At 36.4% G+C, this 13,877-nt stretch overlaps 2 protein-coding genes across 4 annotated transcripts in view; one reads left to right on the top strand and one right to left on the bottom strand.

Moving 5' to 3' along the window:
* Positions 1-13,877, bottom strand: part of Cep85l (centrosomal protein 85 like) — a 119,660-nt gene that overhangs the window by 63,561 nt on the left and 42,222 nt on the right. The gene's annotated exons all lie outside the window — the stretch shown is intronic.
* Pln (phospholamban) lies at positions 2,369-12,909 on the top strand. The gene is made up of 2 exons (XM_052751336.1): positions 2,369-2,468; positions 11,957-12,909. Exon 2 carries the CDS (start codon positions 12,063-12,065, stop codon positions 12,219-12,221), a length of 159 nt encoding a protein of 52 aa, XP_052607296.1. The 5' UTR covers positions 2,369-2,468; positions 11,957-12,062; the 3' UTR covers positions 12,222-12,909.

Raw genomic sequence — 13,877 nt, 5'->3', positions numbered from 1 at the left:
TCCCTGACAGGTCCTAACAAGTTACAGTCAAATTATTGTTCCCTAAAAACAATTCTGTGACACAGTAATATAGGTTCTTTGTCAGTGCATTACATTTTGTAGATTATTTTTTTGGATTTTTATGACAGGGTTTCACATAGCCCAGACTGGCCTGGAGCTTACTTTGTAGCTGATGGTGACCTTGAAACTCCTTTCCCTCCTGCTTCTCCCTGCCAAGTGCTAGGATGCAGGTATATGTATACCTGATACCACCAAGCCTGATACATTAAGTAATATCTATAGGCAGGTCTAATTATGGCAATTTCAAAACAGTGCTAAATACCATATTTCAAAGTCTCAAATTGCCATAATAGGTTTCTCTTTGTATCTTTAGGGTGTTACTTCCAGATCCTAATTTGAATACCAAAATCTGCAAATGCTCAAGCCCCTTATAAAAATGGCACACTATTTACATACAACATATACATTCTCTTGTATACTGTAAATCATCTCTAAATGACTTATATTAAATGTAATAGAAATTGTATCTAAGTAGTATTAGCTATTCTATTTTCTCTAAGCTTCGTCCTCAAATAAATGTGTGTATCTGACAGACAAAGCAGACTTTGCAAAAACAGTTAGTCTTGAATAATTCATTAGAACTATCTTAAGAACTTATTTGCTGTTGATAAGTGCTATTGTATGAAAGCTAAGTCCAAATTATGGCTTTGCCCTAGAGTATGCCAGTTTCATCAGGAACTATAATTGAACTCATCTTCATCTCAGGTCGCATCTGCTCTTTACCAGCTGGGCTATCTTGAATAAATTACTATAAGCCACGGAGGCGGCTAAGGTTTCCCATTACTAGCAGTATTTACAACTGATAACACGGTATTTTATCACGTAAAGACAGAGAGAAAACAGTTGTAAAGCATCGAGGAAAGTGTCAAACCCTGACACACTGGGCACTACATACACTGGTAGGGAATTCTTGCAATAACAGTCTGTACTTTACTCTTAAGTGGTAAATACTTGCCTAAATAATATTTATAGAAGATCTTTGATAAAATACTTTCCAGTTGGTTTTAGCTAACCTTTTAAGTAACAAGAGATTTGTTCAAGAGAAGGATTTCATCTTGCTTTGCAAGAAGCCAAGACCATATCCATTTAAGGACGCATGAGAGGCTGCAGTCACACATTTTCGTTACCCACAGGAAAGAGGAGCCAGAGTATATTCTGCTATAAGCACTTTAAAAATTACAAATAGGTTCTCCAAAACTAAACAGTCAAGTCTAAAACTCAGGATATGCGAGCGTGCTGATTTACGTACATGGAATGTAAAAGCAATAAAGTATATGAAGAGAAAGCAAGACAACCATGCTCGGCTCTGCAAAAGAACTCAGTTCTATCCAAAGACAATCAAATTACAAGTGTCATTCTACTTTCTAAAATTTTACTTACATTTCAGACAAGAAAATGCTAGATTCATTTTAAAAATTGCTCCAACACTTAAATTTCAGCACTTGAAAACCTGGTCAACAATGCCTCATTGCCATAACAACTGACAAGAACCTACAGTCATTTCTTTCTAAAAAGCTACCTTTGGTACTATACCAGTTTATTCAAAATCTATTAGGTTTTTGTGGTAATATAATGTAGCTATATAAAAAAAATCTTAAGTACTTAAATTTATATTTTACTATCTTTCTGGGGACAATACATAACTATGGAAATATGGAATCATTTATTTAAAACATTGTTAAACTCCTAACTGAAGAAAACATAATAAAGTCAATACATTTGCCCCTCCTCAACTATAAGAAAAATCTTTTCTTTTTCAAAACCCAAAGAAATTGTTAACCTAGTTTCCTCACCCACATTCTCTCCCCTATACCTAGACAGGTATGAAGCACAAACATAAAAGAGGACAGGAAAGGCATCAGATGTCGCCTAAGGATGTTCACTGGAGAAGCTGCAGCCCTAACGCCCCCGCAGCTCCATGAACACTGCTCCTGCTAAGTCCACACCATTCCTCTCACCGTGCTACTTGCATTCCATTACATAACAACTATTTCAGTCTTCTAGACCACGTATATAAATGTCTCCTGGTCTGAAGATGTATAACTCTTTAAGGAAAGCTATCTACTATAAAATGTACAATCTACTATAACAAAGCTTACTCATTTTATTCTCAGTTATCTGCTACACACATTTTAAGATTAAAACCTAAAAGTGGAGCATAAAGTGTTAATGACCTTTCCAAAGCTAAAGTAAGATAAGTTCTAAGGTTAGGTTGTGATAAGAACATGGCTAACCAATCGTAACATTAGAATTCCTGTGTGACATCATAAGACCTCCCTAGAACACTTTTTCTCCTCCACCTACTTCAACTGTTCCCATAAACCTGGGAACAGAAAACTTCCCAGCTAAGATCACATAAGACTTCACACAACTTAATACTCTGCATTGTGATGATCACAGAAGTCAAGGTAAGACATGATTATCACTGATTTGGGAAACTCTTACTTTCTGTAATTCAAACTTACCAAACTTTAAAAGAGTCCTATCTTCCAAATTCCAATTCAAAGTTAGATAATAAAAGAACCTGTTATGAATGACAAAATGCTTAATTTCTAAATACATGCTTACCTATTTACTGACAGTAAAAATTAGGCAACTTTAAAAGAGATTATTTTGGTTTTTCAAATATGAACTTCTTCCAAATTAAAACCCTCTCAATTATAATAGCATATATGGTGGTAGAGATAAGTAAGTTAATTTTCATGCAAAAGAAATGGTTTCATTTGTTGTGTATTGTTCTGCTGGGACAGTGCAGGACAGGGCCACTGACGCTGTGGGACACAGTTTATTTATAACTTATCTCTAACTGTGGACACGCACACTGCTAGCATACCTACTCTGATGTTATCATTATGGATCTTAAGGTAACACAGTAAAAGAGTTTTGAGAATAGATAATAGAGCTCCTTTTCAAATGCTTGGAGATTTTACTCTCTAAAGAGTCCAGTCAACTTCTAAGCACTTCTAGAACTTCCATTTTCATAAACAGAATGGCTTGTTTTAAGTTTCGTACTAGAAAAAAAAAAAAGCTAGAGATTTTAAAAACATTTATCACAAACAAGATTGTTTAAAGCGACAGAAAACTAATTTAACACTTTAAAAAAGGAAGCTTTTTGGTATCTAAGCATTTCTAAATAGGAGAAAATTCGATGAATGTATAGTCAGTCAGTCATCTAACAACAGAATATACTTTTGTCAAGTTTTTATTCTCCAGTGTTCCTAAATTTCCTGTTATAAATTTCTAAGTAACACAAGAAAAAACAAAATGCCCAGGAATGGATATGCCACAAAAAAATTTATTATTGCCATTTGTTACAAATCTCAACTTACTAAATAAAATGTTTTCTCATTCTTAAATCTATTAGATCACATAGAAAATTCTATCAAACTTTACTTCACTATTTATATTTGTAACATACTTATATGCTAAAATAAAACTTTCTCAATTCCTGTAATAGCAACTGTTGCTTATGACAAAAACAACTTTGGAATATTCTAGGCAGCATTTTTAACATGTAGAAACTTTTCCAGCATGTGTCTCTAATGCTGAGGAGCCATACACTGCCTCTTACTCCTTTAGTATTCTTAAAATTACTTTTCCTTTGATAGTATACAAATGACACTTGGTGCCAAGTTTTGATAAGCATATTTCTGCATTTTTTACGTTTTTTGTTTTTTTGTGTTTTTTTTTGTTTTTTTGTTTGTGTGTGTGTGTGTGTGTGTGTGTGTGTGTGTGTGTGTGTGTGTGGAAGAGATAGATGGGGGAAGAGCAACCATGGCATATGTGTGAAGGTCATAGAATAGTTGGTAGGAGTCAGTTCTACCCTTCCACCATATGGGTTCCAGGAATCGAACTTGCATCATGAGGCTTGGCAGCAAATGCCTTCCTTGCCTTTACCCACCGAGCCATCTCCCTGCCCTCTGCACTTTTACTCTAAAGAATATCAAATAACATTCTCAAACTTCAATGGTATGTGCAAAAGATTTTCTCAATGGTGAGAGAGGGGTTTTTTCCCACCAGAATTTCCATACATCATTTTGTTCCAAAAAGTAGACAACTTCTAGAAAAAAAATACAATTTCTGTTATTAAAGTAGCTTTAGCAACATAAGAGGATAGCATAATTAGTGACTGTGATTAAAATTTTCATAAAATTTAAAAAAAATAAAATTTTTTTATAAAGCATAATACCCAATACATTTGAACTATGTATTTCTACATAGCTTTACGGTGACATTGAAGTATTTTGTTTATAAAGATATATTCTTTAAAACAAAGCACTAAAAAAGTCAGATAAAATCAAATGGAAGAAATATAAAAGATATACAAAGTATGAAATATAAACTTTTTAACATGGGGAAAGGAGTGAGATCATTTGCTTTTCCAAGAGGAACTGCATCAATGTCATTTCCTAAAGCAAATCAAAATTATTTTAACAGTATTTTGGTAGACATAAAGGAAAATCACTGCATTTGGGTCATATATTAACAAATGCTGTTTCTTAATGTCACCAATTTATTAAGACATATTATTTGCATTTAAAAGTTCAAGCGATTGAAATCTTAATGTATAAAATATATCAAATAAATTATAAATTACAGTGGTTATATAATTTAAATTATATATTAAAACACGAAGTGAGAATGATTAAAGTATAGATCACACCTCTACAGACTAGACAGTATAAACTTCCTTACTCTGACGAACAATTTCCTAAGTGCACTTACACAAATACTTTCTTTCATCTTAATTCTTGGTGTGTTTGGCTCTGCATCTCTACATCACAATTTAGAAAACAGACTCAAAAAGGTGAGCTGGTCAGGTTCACAGAGCTACATGCAAATAGGCGAACTTCAGCAGGGGAGGCCATGTGCACATCACAGCCTATTCACTGTTACCATGGTTAAGATAAATCAGTGTACTGACCAAGTTCAGTAAAGAAAGTGCTAAATGCTGTAAACAGTACTTTCTAAAGACAAATGTAAAGGATGCAAACTTCTGTTAACTTCAAAAAAGCGCTCCATTTAAGGTCCATCAAGTGTTGTGTCTCTACTACTCTGTATATTATCCTAGATATCATTTTCAAAGCCAGGCATAAGAAAATTAGGGATTTCTTTATAGTTATCAAGCAATAAGTTCTAGTCAAAAAAGTTCAAAATAATCACACAGACATTAACATACCACAATCAGTCAAATTAAAATCTTCAATTATTGCCGGGCGGTGGTGGCGCACGCCTTTAATCCCAGCACTCGGGAGGCAGAGCCAGGCGGATCTCTGTGAGTTCGAGGCCAGCCTGGGCTACCAAGTGAGTTCCAGGAAAAGGCGCAAAGCTACACAGAGAAACCCTGTCTCGAAAAACCAAAAAAAAAAAAAAAAAAAAAAAAAAAATCTTCAATTATTTAGCTTGCTTCATTGATAAAAATATGCCTCCAATCCATTTAGGCTTGTTACCTAAAAATCAGATTAATTTTTCCCCATAACTTTGCACAAAAACTTCAGTACTTTATTCCACTCCCATAGTCAATCCCTACATTTCATCAATTTCATTTCTTACTCACCCACTCTCCCATTTAAAAACTACTCAAGGTCATTGTTTTCAAGGTTCATGAACAAAGGAATCTTGCTTTGTTATTTACATTAAGAAAATAATTTTCATCTAATATGTGAATTCACACATTGACCATATCAAGAAAAGCAAAAATTTAAAACTGGGAATCAAGAACATAATCCTTCTAAGTTCCAGCAGCATGAAGTGGTAAGACTCAGTCTCTTCAGACATTTCCAAGAGGGTGCATCAGTACCCTCACCTGACACAATTCTGAAGCAAGCATTACCACATAAACACATGAAAATAAAGCCTGAGTGTGTATGTGCCTCCCTCCCCTCAACAGAGTCACGGTCAACTGAGGACCTCTAGTGCTTTATAGCATGTACTTCTCCAGGGCTTTCAAAAAGAGCAGGGATATATTTGCTAAGTGCTATTCAATTTTCCTTAGTACATCCATAATACTCTCTCCCTACATTCTCTTTTTAAAGAATACAGAATCTGAAACCTTACTATAATCTTAAAAACACGTTCATGGTGGCACACACTGGTAAATCCCAGGTTGAAGCAGGACTGTAGAATTCAAGACTAACCAGTGAAACACAGTAAGTTTAAGACGAGCGTGGACTATACAGTCCCAAAACAGGATTGTGTTAATACAAACAAACACATGTAGTTTTCAAAATCAACAAAAATAAACCTACAGACAAAACAGCCATAGCCATGAGCCAATTTCAGAGGGAAGACCTCCATCCAGTTGTTGAATGAGTCCTCTTCAAGACACAAATGTAAACAGGATATCTCTTTATTGGGCCAATTTGGTAATCAAAGACCATTTTATTATGACCAATTTTTATCACAATCAGGTAGAAGCAGCTGAAGGACTCTTTGAAGCTTCAGTCTGCACAGCAAAGCTGGGGTGCTGCTGCCACAGAGGAACTGGGAATAGAACTTACCAGTTTACAATTTGGTAAGCTTAAACTTTTATCTCAGTGAACTTTCAAAAACTAACAGGTTGATTTTATAAATCAACTGTCCGAATTTAGTTTAACAAGTCAAAAAAAACAAACAGGGAAGAAAGCAACTTCTAGCTTCTTGGTAAAAATGGTAATGAGTACCTGGAAGAAAAACACAGAAAACAAAAACCTCCAAATCTTAATAAATTATAAGACAAATCATACAGAATTCTAATCGTCTAAGTTAATCAAATGGGAAAAAAATACTAAATCTGTCTGCCAGACGGTGGCCCTAGGTATTTAGTATTTGAATTTTCAAGCATAATGTAGCCAGTTTTCTTAAAGGCATAATAAACAAGTAGACAAAAACAAGAGGACAGCCAAAGCCTCCAATTCAAAACTAACGTGAGGAATCTCAAGAATGTGACTTTGACAGAAGCAAGCCCCCAAACGCTAAAGTTCAGAAAGTTCTACAAGGCAATGGAAGCGTTTACAGTGGGGATTCCTACTCATCATACACAAAGATGTTAATGTGTCAGTTACCTGTACATCAGAAGACAGGCCACCCAAAGTTTTCCAAGTCTACTGAGGTTTCTTTTTCCCAAGAATACATCTAACACACTGTTGAAGTCGAATTTATGCAAAGTTAAGGATTCCTGCAGGAGTTGATATGTATGACTTCTACTCAATAGGTTCCTAAAAAAGTACATGACACCTTTTTGTTTGTTTTTGTTTTTGTTCTTGTTTTTGTTGTTGAGATAGGATCTCATTGTGTAGCTCTGGTTGGCCTGGAACTTGCTATGTAGACCAGGCTGGCCTCAAACTCACAGAGCTCCCGCCTGCCTCTGCCTCTGCCTCTCCCTCTGGAGTCCTAGGATTGGAGCATGCACTACCACACCTGGCACTATGACACTTGAAGGGTTATGGATGCCTGCAGTGTTCCTCTTTTCTCCTTCTATTAAAAAATAATAGTAAAACACTCTTTGGAACTTAATTTCTTTGGTTCCAATTTTAACTTCTTTAAAAAGAGAGACAGAGGTCATACAGCTTCAACTAAGAAAAGTAAAGAATTGGTGATAGCATTCAGTCCTTCCAAAAATGAGAGCAGACCCCACATACATACAACACAACACTGGGTACTTTTCTGCTCCTTCCATACAGCTCAAAGACATGATCTGGTATTTCCCACAACCAAACACACATCTTTCCTATTTCCAGTACTCTAGTACTAAAGTCAGGATGATTAAATTTTAAATTAGTCTGGAAGTGAATAGGCCCAACAAACATATATGGCCTTCCTTTTAAAAAAGGATGTGGGAGGCTAACTTGACATCCTAACACAATCTATTTCTGACTATCCTAAAAGATGCTCTAAAAGGATCAGCTAACAAACTATTTTTCCAATTGTCCATCAAATATTAGTATATTAAAGTGCTACTATAAGAAAGAGACTATGGCATTTCCACTTACAGAGTAGTCATCAGTGCAGAACAGAAAAGACCACCTGACCCCCATGTTACAAACACCAGGCCGAGCTCCAGTTGTCCAGTTGAAGAGAGAGAAGATAGAGGGATTCTATGAGCAAGTGCATCAGGATCACGATGGGGAAAACCACAGAGTCAACCAACCCAAACTAGTGGGAACTCATGAAATTTAGACCAACAGCTGTGGAGCCTGCATGGGACTGGACTAGGCCCTCTGCAGAGTGAGACAGTTGTGTAGCTTGATCTGCTTAAGTGGCCCCCTGGTGGTAGGATCAGAATGCATCCCTGGTGCATGAGCAGGTCTTTTGGAACCCACTTCTATGATGGGACACCTCCCACAACCTTGAGGCAGGGGGAGGGGCTTGGACCTGCCTCTACTAAATAAATGTACCTCTCCATGGGAGGCCTTGCCTTCTCTCTTGTAGGAGGGAATGGGGGAGTGGGTTGGGAGGGGGAGGCTGGAGGGACAGGAGGAGGAAAGAGGGTCTTTGGTATGTAAAATGAATTTTAAAAAAATTTCTTCATTTAAAAAAAAAACCTGTAATGTCTGTAGTCAGGTACACATAGCTCCAAAGTTAGGTCTGCACTGTTCTTAACTCTCAGCTTTCCAATTCTCAACATATGAGAAGAAGCCTCATTATGAAGGAATATAGCTTAATCACTACCCTACAGATTTTAGAAACCCAGCAAAATACCAATTATAGCACTATAAAATAAACTAAGAAAAAACTTACATGTACACATAGCATGGACACTTCCTCATATAAGGAAGATATGCTTTCAGTTTTAGTCAAGATTATACATTTACTACAAATCACTTTATAATTATGACAAGTTTCTAAGCTCTCCAAGACGCATGTTAGTTGGTCTGATCACTATGTGTCCTTTATATCCAGTTCTCTTACTTACTGAACAAAACTGTCAATAAAAAGGGTTATGAGGTGACGCTCAAGTGTGTCACTCAAGTTTTATTTGGTTATAGACTTATTTTTATTTGTGTGTACATGTGTGTCTGTGTGAAAGTTTGCCACATGGGTGAAGGTACCCGAGGAAGCCAGAGAGGATGCTTTAGTCCCTGGAACTTGAACTGCAGGTGGTTGAGAGTGGCCTAGCCTGAGGGCTGGGGGCAAACCCACACCCTGTGGGAGGGCAGTCAGTGCTCTCACCACTGAGCCATCTCTCCAGCCCTGAAAGCACATTTTCAGGAGTTAATAGCACATCTCTCTGTATCTCACAAACACCAAATCCCCACTTGTACAAAGCCTAACTCAGTTTAATGATGAGTTAAACAGGAGACCATCAATTTGGAAACTCCTCCTCTAAGCCATATTTTCTTCATCTATGAATAGAAGAGACTTAAGAAAAATATTAGTGCTGATGAGTTTTGTATCAAATCCTATGAATCAAAGTGGTTAATATGGTAATTACAGCTCTGCATTTTTTAACTATTTTCTAAAAATTTTAGTCATAAAAGTCTCATTCAACTTTATGGATTGAATTAAATTATGCTAATTTTATGCACAGAGATACAGAATGAACATACGCTTCCTTCACTCATATCCTGAAGCTCACGTTGGGGACACTGATGCATAGACTGAAATGAGCACAGCCAGACATCCCGATTGAGCGACACAACATACTGTTAAAACTCAGCAAAGGTGATGATGGTTCTACTGACTGGCTGAAAAGGTCTAATTAGAAGTATTTAAACTGGGCTTTAAGGATTAATTTCATCCAGCTGAGAATCAAAAAGTAAAGGGGTAGATGTGGCATTCCAGGTAGAGGCAGAACAGCCCGTCAAAAGGCACAATCATAAGAGAGAATACAGTGTTTACAGAAATGGGACATTTCACGGGCCTCAATTACCAAGTGTCAGGCAGGCAGAGAACAGCCCCTGTACATGCTTTATGATGAACTTCTGGAAAGTTCATTCCTTTTTCTTGTGTGTGTGTGTGTGTGTGTGTGCGCGTGCATGTGCCTGCATGTGTGTGCTGTGACAGTTTCACTTTGTACCTAGGCTGCCCTCAAATTTACAATCCTGCTACGGCCTCACACATGCTGGAATTACAGGTATGAACCACATCTTTTAATAGCCACTGAAATATTACAAAAAAATATATAGGCTCAAATAAGAATTAGCAATACTAATTCTCATTTCTCTCAAAACTATACTTCATTATATATCTTCCTATAAAAGGACTTGTCAAATACATAAATGCTCCAACACTATAAATTCCCTTGACCAATAATAAACTAAGAGAAGCACATACTACTTAAAGGATGCATTTTCTTAAAAAAATTACTTTATTCCTGTAGCATTTTATCTGGAGATAAAGTAATTAAATATACCAAGTTTGAGTTCCCATCTTTTAAATGTGAAGTTCTATAAATTCATCCACCTGCTAGACAATAGAGACCACATGCTAGACAAACATGAGCTGCTACTAACTCCTGAGAACAGATTTAGATGTGAATTGACTCTGTGTGGCTCCTCATCACAGGCACACACACAAAGGACAGAGACATACACTAAATGAAAATCCAGTCTGTTACACAATTCAAATCCTAACAGAGCCGAGTTGAAGAACTGAGACTACAGCATCTGACTGGCTTATAGCACACAGCTTCTCTATAAAATAAACACCAGGTTCTAACTGGGTCTGCCGGATGCAGATGCTGCCCTTTCCCAATCTCCTCACTCCTCTCCTCAGCACTTGTCTCACGTATAGGGCCAACAGGCTGAGGTGATTCACAAGGAATGTAGAGCGCCTAGGGAGGAAATCCAAGCCCGCAGCTAGAGTCTAGAGTAACATCCTGCTGACAAGGATGCATCCACAAATTAGACACAGTTGTCTCTAGACAGTAAATGATCACATTTTATTTCTTTCTATTCTTGTTTTAAAACTGACACAAAAGTGTTCCGATAAAAAAACAAAATATCAATATGCAAAGGCAGAAAGGTGGCCTCCAGTTTGAGGCCAGACTGGTTATGTAGTAAAATCTGGGCCGATCAGGACTGCATAGCAACACCTTGTCTCCAAACAATAAATAAATAAAATTTTAGTGATAGAACAATAATAATGTCAAAGTTTAAGTAGCTGCTGCCTTCAGACAGTTCACTTTATTTTAAACCTGTATCTAATTTCCTATTAGTAAGATTTATCTTGTTGTGTTTATTAATTATCCAAGCTTTAGACCATACATATTCAGCAATGGTTTAGAAACCTTGAAAGGAGGCCAGACACAAACCCACTCCTGGTAAGCTCCAAGAGTAGCTGAAACTGGAACTGTCCATGGTAGTTTGTACAATAATCATTACTGTGCCTTCCAAGCCTGGCAGTCTTTAGTACTCAATAACACGGTGTTAAAGTGTTTAAAATAACATTCGACAGGGGGCTGGCTCTGGGAAGAGACAGGAAGAGGATGTGAGTATGATCAAAATACACTATGATTCTACAAAGGTGTAAATCATAAAGGAGAATGGCAAACAGCTGGAATCTGTTTTTTATTTCATATTCAACTTCTCAGTAAACTGTTTTACTTTGGACTAAAACTAAGATCCAAGATATAATATACTATATGCATCTCTGTTTTATGATATTAGTCCTGAAACACTTATAATAATAAATGTTCACATCAATTGTGTTTACAGAGAAACAGATTTAAAGAAACTACAACATTCCCTAAACCAAGTAATACCTGCCAAAAACTACAGTTCCTACAGCTCAAACAAGACAAATGAGACTGTGCAGTAACATATGAGATACAGAAGCAGAAGAGCATGGAGACAGGAGACAGTTGATGTTATAAAGCACAGAGATAAGGAAGATGAATTAAGGCAAACTTGTGCATACCTATCCAGAGAACGTGTTTGGGTATGAGCCTAATCCATTTACTGTTTTTACATTCCAGGCCTCTTAAAGAAAGACAGCTCACACTTGCCTGCCTGCTACCATCTTTTTATCTCCCTCTTGACCACTCAAAACTTCAGTCTTCCTGCTAGTGCCTCCCTGACACCATGGAAAAAGTCCAGTACCTCACTCGCTCTGCTATCAGGAGAGCCTCAACTATTGAAATGCCGCAGCAAGCACGGCAAAATCTTCAGAATCTATTTATCAATTTCTGTCTCATCTTGATCTGTCTCCTGCTGATCTGCATCATTGTGATGCTTCTGTGAAGTGCTGCTGCCACCTCCACATCTGTAACATGCCAGCTCAGCTTCAAACCCTGCACTCCATCAAGAGGAGAAACAATACAGCCTACTCCCTGCCCAGAACGTCTTTGTGAAGGTCAAGATTAAGAGTGAAACAAATTGTTAGCCAATGTATTCATCTACTGGATCTTGTAAACAAACTTTACAATGACTAAGTATGCATGATGTAGCTGCCAATTTCCTCAAAATGGCTCATAAATTTCTTTCCTAATTACTTCTGACAATGAAGTATGAGTTTTAATTTTGAAACAGCACTGCAAAAAAGTTCACTTTCTACATCCAACACTAGTTTTACTGCTAAGAAGCTCACTTTATAGCTTCAGTTTGAGGGATAAATGAAATTTATACTGCATTACCAACACTTTTTTTTAAACAGGAACTAAGTATTCTTCAGGTCTCCACAAAGTAGAAAAACAATAATTTAAGTGAAGTGTTCTTATTCAAAATAGCTCACTGAATCCTCACATGTATGACTATCATTATTATTACTATATTATTATACAGAAGTCTTAGTAGCTAATCTGTCAGAATAAATACCTTGAAATAAAGATTGTGCCTTTTATCTATACACTAATATTTTAAGCTTATAAGAATCAAATAGGGAAAAGATCATATCATATAAATAAAATTCCTTATCACTAAGTTTTCTCAAGGATTGTGGAATTCAAGTATATTTAAGTTAACCACATATCTGCTCTCTCCAGGGCTTGGTGATCAACAAGCAAGAATACCTTACTGTGTGGCTGTGATAATTACTAACAAAGCAGAATCTCACCTGAATTTGACATTGACATGGATATCCTTGGTTTAGAGGGTTTCTCCTATTCCAATCAGATTTCCAATAAGGTATTATTTCAAGCATTATAAAATTTTAAATTCTGAATTCTTTCTCTCCAAATAATAATTCTTCCATTATACTAAAGTGTGAGCCTTTATTCTTCATATTATCTGTAATAAGATTCAGCTGTCTTCCTCTAATGCCCAGAGAATAAACATTTACTTTACTAAGTTTACTAGAGCTAGTAACAGTATTTTATAATTCTTACTGAATATGTTTTCAATCTCCCTTTCTAAATTTTTAAATATCTTTCAATAACTACTAAAAAAAATAGGAGCACAAAATTATGTTGGAAAATATATTAACCAAAACTTAGTAACTTAAATTGGCTAAAATAAAGAACAGTTTAGACCTCTACTTTGTAATCCCCTAATTTTAAATCCAGTTCAAGATATGCTACTAATGCAGCAATTACTAAGGAAGAGAACGTGTAGACACACTTCCCACAAAGATTACAAGGATATAAAGCATCAATATTCATGTTGGTTTCTAACATGAGTATTCTTAACCGAGATGCTGAGTGAAACTGTCTGAATTCCTGGTAGAAAAGGAGATGTTTGGGTTCAGGAGTTATCTAAAGAGCAGTCAAAAGGAGTCCATGTGAACAGGGTTCTCTTCAGCGAGGGCTGGAGATTCCCATCACAGCCAGAAAAAATATATAAAGCATGGATGACAATCATCTAAATCAGTGGTTCTCAACCTTCCTAATAATTTGACCCTTTAATACAGTTCCTCATATTGTGGTGACACCCAACCCTAAAATTATTTTCATTGCTACTTCA

Source organism: Peromyscus californicus, unplaced genomic scaffold, assembly GCF_007827085.1.
Source record: "Peromyscus californicus insignis strain IS unplaced genomic scaffold, ASM782708v3 Scaffold_22__1_contigs__length_63687245, whole genome shotgun sequence".
NCBI lineage: Eukaryota > Metazoa > Chordata > Mammalia > Rodentia > Cricetidae > Peromyscus > Peromyscus californicus.
Note: the sequence above shows the minus strand (reverse complement) of the source record. Positions and strands in the feature narration are given on the sequence as shown.